The 12,537-nt window shown below is 28.1% G+C and overlaps 4 protein-coding genes across 8 annotated transcripts in view; 1 reads left to right on the forward strand and 3 right to left on the reverse strand.

Annotated features, from left to right (window-relative positions):
• Positions 1-5,705, reverse strand: part of LOC124533496 (phosphatase and actin regulator 4) — a 54,078-nt gene extending 48,373 nt beyond the window's left edge. For all 5 annotated transcript variants that reach the window (XM_047108829.1, XM_047108828.1, XM_047108824.1 and 2 more), the window contains exons 1-2: positions 5,244-5,705; positions 1,733-1,837 (exon numbers count right to left, since the gene is read on the reverse strand). In XM_047108829.1, coding sequence (XP_046964785.1) covers positions 1,733-1,837; positions 5,244-5,337 — 199 coding nt within the window. In that variant the 5' untranslated portion in view covers positions 5,338-5,705. The remainder of the gene's footprint in view (positions 1-1,732; positions 1,838-5,243) is intronic.
• LOC124533498 lies at positions 1,899-3,447 on the reverse strand. The gene has a single exon (XM_047108832.1). The coding sequence runs from the start codon at positions 3,290-3,292 to the stop codon at positions 2,357-2,359; it is 936 nt and encodes a 311-aa protein (XP_046964788.1). The 5' UTR covers positions 3,293-3,447; the 3' UTR covers positions 1,899-2,356.
• A 249-nt stretch (positions 5,706-5,954) lies between the features above and the next one.
• On the forward strand, positions 5,955-9,530 carry LOC124533465 (ribosomal protein S6 kinase beta-2). Its single transcript, XM_047108758.1, has 10 exons — positions 5,955-6,259; positions 6,493-6,533; positions 6,603-6,864; positions 6,975-7,108; positions 7,276-7,467; positions 7,553-7,643; positions 7,785-8,027; positions 8,244-8,351; positions 8,430-8,617; positions 9,148-9,530. Coding segments are annotated over exons 1-10 (1,359 nt in total). The 5' UTR covers positions 5,955-6,160; the 3' UTR covers positions 9,149-9,530.
• Positions 9,531-9,830: 300 nt separating this feature from the next.
• LOC124533466 lies at positions 9,831-12,516 on the reverse strand. The gene is made up of 3 exons (XM_047108759.1): positions 12,136-12,516; positions 11,843-12,063; positions 9,831-10,866 (listed from the first exon to the last, which is right to left on the reverse strand). Exons 1-3 carry the CDS (start codon positions 12,223-12,225, stop codon positions 10,548-10,550), a joined length of 630 nt encoding a protein of 209 aa, XP_046964715.1. The 5' UTR covers positions 12,226-12,516; the 3' UTR covers positions 9,831-10,547.
• Between the last annotated feature and the right edge of the window lie 21 nt (positions 12,517-12,537).

The following is a 12,537-nucleotide window of genomic DNA, read 5'->3' on the forward strand; positions in this document are numbered from 1 at the left end:
TATATTTATCTACAGCTTATCTTTTCGTTACCGCTATCTGTTCGATAATTTTTGAAAGTGCGTTCCTGAGGAATGCAATGCGAGATAAGTCTCTGTTTATTTAGTTTAATCGTAAATGACTAATGTTTTACGTTTATCAGTTCCATAACACTATATGAAGGTTTAATTTGAGACAATACATCGAATTATAAGATCAGAGTAGGCGTCATCGGATATGGAAAAAAATATCTGAACTGAAGTGTTGCAATTAGACTTATTTAATTAAATTTAATTAAATTAGAATATATTAACTGCGCGGTTGATTAGACCCATGTGATAACGTTCGCAAGAAATTGTTTTCTCTCCATTTACATATACAGTACTTATCTACTTGATTTTCTTTCTAAAATTCATCAATCATTTCTACTGGCTCAATATATATTTCACGTAACTTAAATTCTTAACTTCACTAATAAAAACTACCTCAAAATCTCATGTCTACGATACCCTACACGATATATGTGTACGTATATATATACTAAAAGTCCATCCACAGAGCTCTAAGTTAAAGAATGAAAGTTGTGTCGGCGCTGTCTACTGGATCCATAATTATTGTTCAAATGATTACTTTGAAATGCCTTCTCCATTTGTCTATAATCGTCTGTTTTTACTTAGAAATCTTAAGCTCTAGTTGAAGCCAATAAATGCAGGGAATCCCATAAAAATCGAAAGGTAAGTATTTTACCTATTGTTGGAGATTTCTTCAGGCTAAAACTAAAAACCCTATCAGTACATATACATTATATATAACACATGGTATAGTCGTGAACTCGTGACAATTAATTGATCACCATCCTGAAGCAGCGGCTTCATCTGATGCCTTATAGGATGTAGACATCTGGTAAGAATAAATGATGAAATGAATCCGCTAAAGTTTTCCGGAACTCCACCCCTATTGAGGTAAAACGGCGATTGGCAATTTGTGTTTTATAAATCGTGCACGGATAAAACCGCAGGCTCAGCCAGATAATCATATGGTTTATCGCTTCTATCACTAATAGTATATTTGTTATAATGATGACATCATATTACAGATACATAAAAGTGGAATTAGTATTTGTTGATTTCTAGGTAAGATATATTTAAATTTAATTGTACTTTACTAACATACCCTGTAATTAAAAAGATGGAAAAGCGAACGTGAACGCGAGCGTGATGTTTTTCTCGGTAAATGTACGTTCCGAACTGTTATAGTCAATTTTACACCTTTTGAGTGTATTGACCAAAGAATTCATATTTTGATTTTGACTAATATTCTATTGGTCGGTTTTTGTAACTGGACAGATTGTTTAGTCACTTTCTATTATATTAATAGATACGTTTACCTACAACATTTTGCAGCCAGAATAGGAAAGTTTAATAAAAAATAATTAAATGCAACACAAAATTGGTATATAGAAAAATGGGCATTTTTTCACATAAGACATTTAACGAGAACTGTTTTTATTCAACAAATCGCTCTCTATGTAGGCACCATATACAATAGTTGTCTATAAATCATTTTTGTTACTAACTTACGAATTGTTTAAGAAAGTTGTGTGTGTTTTACCTTCAACTTATATTAGTAACAAAAAAAGACAAGAAAAGTGTCAAGTTAGATTGAATGACAAATTAAATATGTACGTAATTATAAAATTAATCAAGAGAATGAAATTGGTTAGTACAGAAAAAATCAATGATAAAATACACTTACTTATATCACCATTTGCAGCTGCAGAGTCAAAAGGTATAGACAGATGTCGCCCTCCTTTGCCAATGGAATGTTGTGCACCCAGGTTTAATTTATCTCCACTGTCACCTACAGGAAATATCAATTTAAAGTAATATTTATTCACCACATATTTGTGCTTTTCTGTCCTCGTACATATCAAATTAGTAAATCCAAACAGTTTATTTTTAGGAAAATCACAATTTCATTTGATGATTTTGAAGTCCTCCTAAATAAAACCTAACATGATCATACAATTAAAATAGGTACTAAAGTGAAAAAATATATATAGGCTCTCTATCAATTACTTATATGTTACAAAGCATTCATGGCAGATCTTAAAATACACGACAGACATGAATTGAACATAAAAACAACTTGGTCTAATTAATTATTGTGATTATCATGGAACATAATTATAGTCTGAATAATTTCTGATCCAGTCAATCTGAACTCTGGTGGGATAACATAAAGTATTCCAATCAATATGTGGCTTACAAAAAATATGGAAGAACTTTTTACATCTTAAGATTTAAATTATTGTTAAATTAAACGCTTTGTTTAAATGTTATCTGTTTTATTTTATATAATATACACATAAATGTACGATTATATTATAACATCCCATAGGGGATTATCAATATATGACACAAAATCTGAGAAATCCATTAAATCATGTAATGTTCCGGTCAATCGGCATGACCTTCTTCTTTCTTCTTTTTGAGCAATATATGTATCCTTATATAATTTTTTCCAATCATTTGAGTCACTAACTACTTCGGTAAAATCTCTTAGGAATAGTTTATGCCAGAGTCTTGAATTTTCCAATAATACAGATAATCTTTTACAAGTTTTAGCAACATTTATTATATCATTTATTGGCAAGGTCAATAGTATATTTAGGAGTACCTCTTCGGGAAGGCCAAAAAGACTTGCACTAGAGTAGCCACAATAGCAAAGTATTGAACTCTTAACTGGAGCTACAATTTTATTTTTGAAAATGTATGTCAATTGTCTTAAGTCCCGAAAAATCATAGGAATGGTTGCAGCTTCAGGTGATGCAACAAATGTGTTTATAGGTAAGCAAATGGAGTAAACCTCTGAATTAACATCACTGATAAAAACATTGACCAAAACTGTTGAAGCCAATGGACACATCAATAGTTTCACAGGAATATCATTAAAGCCCGTTAATATAAATGTTATCTCACAAGCTCCTGTATTTAATGTCAATGTAGATAATTGTTTAACATCTAGTACATCTACTGAATCACTCTTAATTGTGTCTTGAACAATTGGCACAAAACCATTTTCTACAAACATATAAATAATTAATGCTAGAAATATGTCTTTCTGGGTCAACTCTGGGGGTTGTGTTTTTGTTATAATTCCCTTTATGATTTCTTCAAATTTAGGAGGTATTTTTTGACAAGTGCTATCTTCTAGTCTAAAATTCATTTCTATATTTCTAAGCATATCCAAGCACAAGTTTTTTTTTTTTAGATAATAAGCAGTATATATTTTATGCTTCAAACATAAGTACATTAGACAGAATAAAAATCCAGAAACAAAGTTTTATTACTCTTCTGTTTGTTTCTGTTAAGTTCTTGTGTGTTAAGTTCTGTTAATTCCTAGCATTTAACGATAAATTTTACCAAAACAATAATGCATTTTGTAATGTCATTTGTCAGTTGCTTTAAGTCATCACTACGTCAAGCAAGTTGCCATGTCTAAAAAATCAATTTGCTTGAACATTCAAAAAAGATTTTTTTTTCATTAACGAAAATACGACACAATAATGTTCTATATAGGTACTTACTTACGTAGGTAATTGAAAAGCAAAAATTGCACATGAAATGAAAATTAAATCTGGTTAACTTTTAGATTGCCTCTAATAAATCCGAATTATTATTGGGGGTGTCATTTTATTTCGAATAACTAAGAACTCAGGCTTTATGTCATTAAATATAACGCAAAATTATACATACGTATTTTATATTTTATATCCATCAGTTTTAGCTTAAAGCTTTTTTTAATGTCATATTTTTACTATATACTAGATAAAATTTTCTAATAGCATATTTATGTACAAATTTAAATACATATATTTTTCTTTCAAATGCAGGATATGTCTTTTGCGACAATGATTACTTAGAACAAGCATTCATGATTTTTTATATCACTCATTTGTACATCATGTAACTTATGATTACAGTGTAGAATAACATCATGATAATACCTCACTTGAAATTCTAGGTAACATATAAACAAACTCATGTTAGATCAGTGTGATAGAATAACTCAAAACTATGGACTCAAGAAATTGAACTTTATGTCAGCTGCTATAACGCTTTCGTAGTAGTTTATCATAATATAATACTACAAAAGAGAAAGAAACTCTGTCCGTCTATTAATTTTCATATATAAACCATTGAACCAATGTTGAAATTTTGTAAGAAGTAAGCTTGAACTACTACCAGCGAAGGACATGGGCTATCCTAAAAAGGGGAAAAAACCCTTAAAGCAGGGAAAGTTGTAGAAAGAAAAGGGCACAGGTCCTGAAAGTTTCTTAAGTTATTTTAACGAATTATTAAATTTCATGATTCTACTACTCTGACCTAGCTTATTCTATGGCATCATAGAATAAGCTAGGTCAGAGCGGTATAATCACTAGATTAAGAAAAAGTATACATAAGCCTAAAATACTATTCCAGCAAAAAAATTATTATTAGTAGTATTAGACAAACTGGTATAATGTATATAAAACTATACATTTTAACATGCTAATCCTGACAGGATTTTATTGAATAAATAACAAGAAAAATTTTAAGAATCAATTGTATAAACTTATATTGACATCATACATAAAGTGTAAAAAGTACTATTTTTTTTATAAAACATACCACCTGTATGTTTATATATATATATATTGGTTATGGAAAGTAAGTTATTGGTTAATAGTTGTAGTGTTTTTTTATTTTTTCTTCTCCTAACCCGCTGCATTGAACACTTAATGATGAGCATAATAAATTTAAGCAAGGGACAAAGCTAAGGCTAATTTTGAACCCAGAAATGAAAAATCACCCAGTTTAATATCAGTAATGCCAGTAATATGTAACAATTTTGGTGTGCTTTTTATGTATATTACGTCCATTGCTCTCAGTATGAATAAAAGAATAAGAGAATCTGCAAATGCTTACAACACTGCTCTTTTAAAGTAGCCAAATCAAGATTGGTATAATTTTAACTAAGGAATACTATAATATAGGACTAAAGTTAATTTTCTAGATAGCAATTAGCCTTGTTTTTATTTCATATTCTATTTATAATAAAGTTTTGACTAAAAGAAAGTATAAATAATTAACAACTGTGATCTTAACATGAGTAACGATGCTGACTTTGTAACATAATAAAAAATATGAGAGGTTATAGTTTTTCGATGGTTAGAATACTTAACTCGGTAAATACATATAACTAAAAATAACTAAGCACTTACCTGTATATCCACCGTTGTTTTTCTTTTTGTTACTCTTTAAGGAACCATCCGAATTGTTGTAATTACTCAAACTTTTTTCGTTGTCACTAGCCATTGAAGGATTTTCTTATAAAAACATTTGATAAAGATTCATTGTTTAAAAATACACTCTCAAAATCGTAAAACAGCTTCTTAAATATTTTATAAAAATAAAAAAATAGTAAACAATTTTTATTATTAGTAAGTAATATGATTACTAATACATGTTTACACCCTCGACAACTAAATACTGTTTGTTCGAAAACGTTTAAGAACAAATATAAAAAGACACATATTGGAATGTTTAATTAAAATAACAAAATGATAGTCGTTGCATTACGAAAACAACATTTGAAATATGGAAAACAAAAAATTATCTTCAAATCATATAAAATTCAGTTTTAAGGCACAGTTGAGTTGTTTACGATAAAGTTAGGCTCTTTCATTCGTTTTAGTGGACAAGTTTTTTAATTATCTGTGTAATGATGTAACTGGTTGCCACTTTTCCTGCGGTGCCCGATGACAATCATACCTTCGAAAACTTTATAAAAGTTTAATCTTTTAAAATATGAAATTCTTATACTTTCTTGTATTTTAAGAAAATTATTCATATAATTATCACTTACAAATAATTACAGTTAATTAAGCTGGCAACTTTCAAAAACTAAAATATATTTTTAATTTTTAATCTATATCCATTTATCCAATAATACTGAATATTAGCAGACAGTAGTCCTGTGTTTGACTTGTTTGTTCTATATTTTGCTTTCATATTTACGCATAAAATTATAAAAGATCTTTTTAAAAAACATATAATCAAATATTAATCACTAACTTACTCTTACGTGTTAAGTGTTTTCATATAATATAGTGCATTTTGCTGATGTGATTTTACTGAAATGTCATCGTATATGGCAGGTGTTTTTGATTTAGATTTAGATGTGGATACAGTTACAGTCGGGGATTCTGATGAAGACGATATCATCGAAGTAGATGAGGTATTTCATATAAATTGTCCAAAAACCATTAGAGTAGCAATACCTAACCTAAAATTAATACATTTTCGCAGCTTTATATTCAAGGATTTTTCTTTTTTCTCATAATGATAATGAATCTTAGTGTTTTAGTTATATATAAGTGAAAATCTGAATTCAGTAAGCAACTTTGATGTATTCTTGATTTAACTTAAAAATGTTTTAACTTCTAATTCATCAAATATTTCCAAATACAGGTTGATTATGATCCTGAACTACACGTGAATAATATAGTGGAGTAAGTATTATTTATTATGTTAAAGTATTATTAATTTTGAGCATATTACGATTTTGTTAAAATTTAAAGGTCTGAAGGATCAGAAACCATACAACTTTCAGAAGATAATGTTAATCCAGGTCAATGTAAAAGACTTGGACCCCAAGATTTTGAGTTACGAAAAGTACTGGGAAAAGGTGGATATGGAAAAGTTTTCCAAGTGCGTAAGATTACTGGCCCTGACCCTGGAGCATACTTTGCAATGAAAGTTCTTAAGAAAGCTTCAATTGTACGTAATCAAAAGGACACTGCTCACACAAAAGCTGAAAGAAATATCTTAGAAGCTGTTAAGGTAAAGGTTTCATTTAATTTTAGAATTAATAAAACATGGTCCTTGAACATGTTTGGTAAGTTTTTGTTTTTTTAAACTTAATCTAATATAAATTTTTTTTTGTTTTTCAGCATCCCTTTATAGTTGAATTAGTATATGCTTTTCAAACTGGTGGTAAATTATATTTAATTTTAGAATATTTAAGTGGAGGGGAATTGTTTATGCATCTTGAACGTGAAGGTATTTTTCTTGAAGACACAGCATGGTTAGTAAAATATAAATTGTAAAGTTTCTTATGTTTGATGTCTCAGTAATCTTTTAAATTAATCTAAGTTATCCAAAATTATCTTATTTTAAATAAGCATTAGCAATATACATATAAGATAAAAATCATTATCAAGATTTAAAAAAACCTTCATTTTTATTTTTCAGCTTTTATTTGTCAGAAATAATATTAGCTTTGGAACACTTACACAGCTTAGGTATAATTTATCGTGATTTAAAACCTGAAAATGTCCTTCTGGATGCTCAAGGACATGTTAAACTTACAGATTTTGGATTATGTAAAGAGCACATTCAGGAAGGTATTGTCACACACACATTTTGTGGAACTATTGAATATATGTAAGTATATTAATAGATAATGAGACATAGCTTACACATTTTTTGTGAATATTTTTTGCCTTGATACAAAATTTAAAATTTTAAGGGCACCTGAAATATTGACCAGAAGTGGTCATGGAAAAGCTGTTGATTGGTGGAGCCTCGGAGCATTAATGTATGACATGCTGATAGGGCAGGTATGGTTGGATAATCTAATTATCAGGCAGATACTTTTGTATATTCAGAATTGCTATACCAAGATACAAAAATGTATCTTAATTGGTATAGTGTGTATACTACTATGAATTAATTAATAAACACATTTTGCACATTTACAGCCACCATTTACCGGTGACAATCGTACAAAGACAATTGAAAAAATACTTAAAGGTAAACTCATGTTACCGGCCTACCTCACACAAGATGCCCGTGATTTGATACGGCGTCTAATGAAGCGCTCTGAAACACAACGTCTTGGTGCTACTGGTGCAGCAGCAGTACGAGGACATGCTTTCTTTAAGCATGTACAATGGGATGATGTTTTTGCTCGTCGACTGGAGCCTCCTATTAAACCACGTTTGGTAACTAACAGTTTTAGTTAAATAAAACAAAAATGACAATGTGGAACCTTTTTAGTAAAATTTGGTTTTTAGAGTGACATTTTATTACATAAAACAAAGGTGAAATCATTTTTAAAATAAATATTAGTATTCATAGTATATAACATGAATTGCGTTTATTTCAGACTGATGCTACTATTTTTTAATATAATATTTTAATGATTTTAATGTTTACAGACTAGTGAAGATGATGTGTCCCAATTTGATACTAGATTTACTCTGCAGACACCTATTGATTCTCCAGATGAATCAACACTTAGTGAAAGTGCCAACCTTATGTTCCAGGTACAGTTATATAAACTACAATATTTTTTTTATTTTGTATATAACAATTGTCATATATAATTTTTCATTTTCTTGTAGGGCTTTACATATGTAGCACCATCAGTGATGGATGAGATTCATAAGCCACGCGTAATAACCGCCCGTTCTCCTCGGCGTCCTAGACCACATCACCATAACGCATTCACGGTGCCTCCTGCTTCCACTGCCCATTCACATCCACACGCTCAACAAGAAGACCTTATGGATGTACAAGGTTTACCTATATAGTGAGTATTATGTTCAATTTTTTTTTTTTTTATTACACAAAATATGCATAAAACTATACTTTTGCATATAGCATAGAAATGTATGATATAATAAGAGGAAAAGAAGCTAAAACAATGAAATTTCTTTTATTTCCTATATATTAATATTTAGTATATATACTATCACTTAAATACACAACAGTAACTTTGTTAACTTATGTGGTATAAAAATAAAATAACAAACTACTTTGACAAGGCTTTTTATTGATTTTATGAGTGTATTTAGTAACTTAAAGAAAAATTATAATTTTGCAGATATTGAAAGTAAATAACTGATTCAAATGGATTCTTGGATAAAATCAATCTATACTATAAATTATTTAAGTAGTTTTATTCTCAAAAAGGACCTATAGTAATTTCAACCCAAAATATACTTTTTATTTGCTATAAAAAGTAACTGTTATATTCCTCTCATTAAACTATACAGTATACATACTTTCATCTGTATGTTTATACAGATTAGAATCAATGACCTTAGATTTTTTTTTCAGGCCTAGAGTAATTTATATAGTTGACCATTTTATACAAAGGATGAATTCAACTACAAATGCTGCCCATCTATTATGTCCGTAAAGTAATGGTACTGTTTTATACAACTATTATTAAATGTACATTTTATACAAGTTACCGTTTAGTTTAATATTTTGGTAGGAATATAACATGTATTAAAATGTTCTAACCCAACTATTATGACAGAGATATTAAAATTAATTTACAATATACCTTGTTACCGTGCTTCATAAATTGAATTAAAAGGTCATTTTTATTTTGTAAATTGGAGTTTAATTTAAGGTAATCTATTCTAATCTGCCTCCAATCAATTTTCAAAATAATTTAATTTTAGTTAAATAAAGTTTTTTTTTCGTATTTATAATTTGGTTTTAAATTTTTTTTAGTTTTACATCCTCATCCTGAATCCCGTATACATTCGTTACTCTTTCTGTTATGTTATCTGGCTGTATATTTGTGCATTTTAAACAAGCACATGATCAAAGCAACAAAGTTTTTTTTAAATAGCAGTTCTAATTTATTTGTGCATTATCAACGAGAGTAAAACATTCCAAGTAAATCTGAAGATCCAAATTGTTGGTGTTGCCATGAGATTGCGCTCTCGATAGTGGAAGGTATTTAAACTTAGTCAAATTTGAGAATAATAAGACCTTCACAAAAATGGTAAAATTAGATTGATAATTTATTTTAAGAGATAAGATTTATATTAAATATTGTACTTTGATTATGAACTTATATATGAACTAAATAAATTGTTATAACACAAATGAAAAGAAATCATTGTTTACCATTGCCATACTTATTCAGAAGGTTACAAATATAGAAACAAAACCAGTAAGTTCGATTACCTTTTTAAAGGAAATTTTTGATAATGAATAAAAGCTTTTAAGTTAAACCTATTTCTCTAAACTATTTATGTTACATAAAATAACAACAAACAAAAAATCAGAAGATTATTTTATAATTATCACAAAGTTTCATAATCACTATTCTTTGAATCAACGAATTCTTTACTTTAGAAACATTTACAACCTAAAGTTAAGTAATAAAATACAATTTTGCAAATTTAAATATTTTTTAAATGTTTTCAATAGAATTATGTTTGTATTGGGATCTGTCACTTGAAAAAACAAGCAATCTACAATTTTTTATTATTTTTGTACAAAATTTTCAAACACCAATAATTTAACCTGAATTGTTTCTATTCAAACCACCTGATAGTATGTCAATGTTTGTGACATTATGACAGAGATCCCAAATAAATATAATTATATTTTTAATCGGATTCATGCAAACAAATAAGATATTATTAACTTCCTTTTTTTAACAATGTAAACATAAAAAACAAAAAAATTGAAAAAATATAATAAACAAAAGAAAGTTAAACAACAAATTGCATATCCATACAATTTTCACAAAATAGGTAAATATGGGAACTGCAGGACTCTGGAACGGACATGAACTGCACACTACCATTACAAACATTACCATGCCTTTCTAAACTTTCATGTATATGTTTTTTAATGTTTGCTAATGACATTTCAGTTTTTATTTCAATATTACATAATGAACATGACAAACAATTATTAACCAGAATAAAGTTGTTTTTTTGACACAGAAAACAAATCACGCTGTCATCTTTTTGAATTGCAGACCAGTCAATAGTATCGCTTTGTGATTTTTCATATTCTTCAATCCACCTAAAAGTTAATATATACATATTTAAAAAGTAATGTTTTTAATGGACTACATATATGGTAAAAAATTTTAACTTAAACACTTAATGTAACCATATCTTTACTACACATATGAAAATAATTTATAAAAATTGAACCATCTTCAAAATTAGAAACAGACAAACTAGAGATAAAAAAATATATCCAATAAACTATTAGACTAATTTTAATGAAACTTACACTGATTCCTAGGTTGAAGTGCATCTAAATTAGATTAAAAATGAACATCTCACTTTTATTTTTCAAGAAAAAGTACTATTTACACATCAATTAAGCACACATGCTTAATTAATGTCTAAATAGTGAATAGATAATGATACTCAAATATAATTCAATTCTGATAATGTTACATGCATACATGTCGAACTGATGGTTAAAATATATGAAATGCAAAACTTGGGCAAGAATTTTGAGTGCAACAAGGGAGTATATCTGAATAGAAAAAAATCATTGAATGATATTCTAATATGATAATAACATAATAAAGCTAATTAGCTAATTTTATTATGTTTGCTTAATTAAGTGTGGGTTGTTTCAATGTAAATATTTAACAACTTTAAACTACATAACTACTATAGCCTACTCTAAAAACAGGAGGACTAAAGATCATGAACAACCTTACAACTGAATTGACATAATATAATTGATGTTATTTTAAATAGTCCACTTAAATTTTTTCAGAAAAAAGTGTTTTCAATGTCAGTGAAGTTGATTTTGGAACTGTAAAGTAAAACTTATGTAGACCCATAAGTAGTGAAATTAAATAGTGTTGCATTATAATGCAATTTTTTCAAATTGCTTTATTTATAAATAAAGGTGTATGTATAGTACTATTAGCCAATTTGATGGAATATGTACATTTAAGGTTTGTTACATATATATTTATACCTTCAATTTGAGTTAACTATATGTAAAGTAATATTTGAAGTAAACAACATACCAATCTAATTCATTTTGTATGAGTTCATTTTTAATTTCTTGCAATATTTTTGTTTCTTCGTTATCTGTTATTTGCTCAAATTCAATATCATCTTTGTTAAAATTGTTAAATGTATTGTTGTAAATATCTGTTAATGTCAAGCGAAGATCAGCTTCCACGGTAACGCCACGAATTCTGTTTAAGAGTTTGTCACGACATGTTTTCAAATTGTTTTTATAATCCTGCAATAAATTTACAATACTTCAAAAATAAAGAACAGTGGAACGAAAAAATTATCCAACAATAAAATTTACGTTTCTTATCTTCTCTTTTAGTTGTACAGGGGATTGAATTTTTTTGGTCTTTAGATTTTTAAAAGACGGCGAGGTGCCAAGTTTATTCATTCTCGAAGACAATAACAGTTTTGATTACTATAAAATTGTAAAAATCATAATCCAACAGTAACTACTTAAAGGTTTTAAGGTCTTTTATCTGAAACCTTTCAATGTTTAAATACACGTAGGAAAAATAACGATTTTATCAATAAAAGCAAATTGTGTAAAATATTCTTCACAACGATTTAAATGTAGAATAAATAAATGAAAAAAGTAGTTTATTTGTACAAAAAGCTACTTTTTTACTTGCTTGTAGAATTATAACATAGTTATGGCAGACTTTTGAAAATGACAAATACTATTCAAGGTTGCCAAATACAG

Source organism: Vanessa cardui, chromosome 11 (assembly GCF_905220365.1).
Source record: "Vanessa cardui chromosome 11, ilVanCard2.1, whole genome shotgun sequence".
NCBI lineage: Eukaryota > Metazoa > Arthropoda > Insecta > Lepidoptera > Nymphalidae > Vanessa > Vanessa cardui.

What these genes read in the sequence shown, in the direction of transcription:
- LOC124533465 (XM_047108758.1), top strand. Translation starts at nt 6,161, where the DNA reads ATGTCATCGTATATGGCAGGTGTTTTTGATTTAGATTTAGATGTGGAT. An exon ending in ATATCATCGAAGTAGATGAG is followed by an intron (nt 6,260 to 6,492) that starts GTATTTCATATA and finishes TTCCAAATACAG; the next exon opens with GTTGATTATGATCCTGAACT. An exon ending in TGTGGAACTATTGAATATAT is followed by an intron (nt 7,468 to 7,552) that starts GTAAGTATATTA and finishes TAAAATTTTAAG; the next exon opens with GGCACCTGAAATATTGACCA.
- LOC124533498 (XM_047108832.1), bottom strand. Translation starts at nt 3,292, where the DNA reads ATGTACTTATGTTTGAAGCATAAAATATATACTGCTTATTATCTAAAA.
- LOC124533466 (XM_047108759.1), bottom strand. Translation starts at nt 12,225, where the DNA reads ATGAATAAACTTGGCACCTCGCCGTCTTTTAAAAATCTAAAGACCAAA. An exon ending in TAAAAGAGAAGATAAGAAAC is followed by an intron (nt 12,064 to 12,135) that starts GTAAATTTTATT and finishes AATTTATTGCAG; the next exon opens with GATTATAAAAACAATTTGAA. An exon ending in ATACAAAATGAATTAGATTG is followed by an intron (nt 10,867 to 11,842) that starts GTATGTTGTTTA and finishes ATTAACTTTTAG; the next exon opens with GTGGATTGAAGAATATGAAA.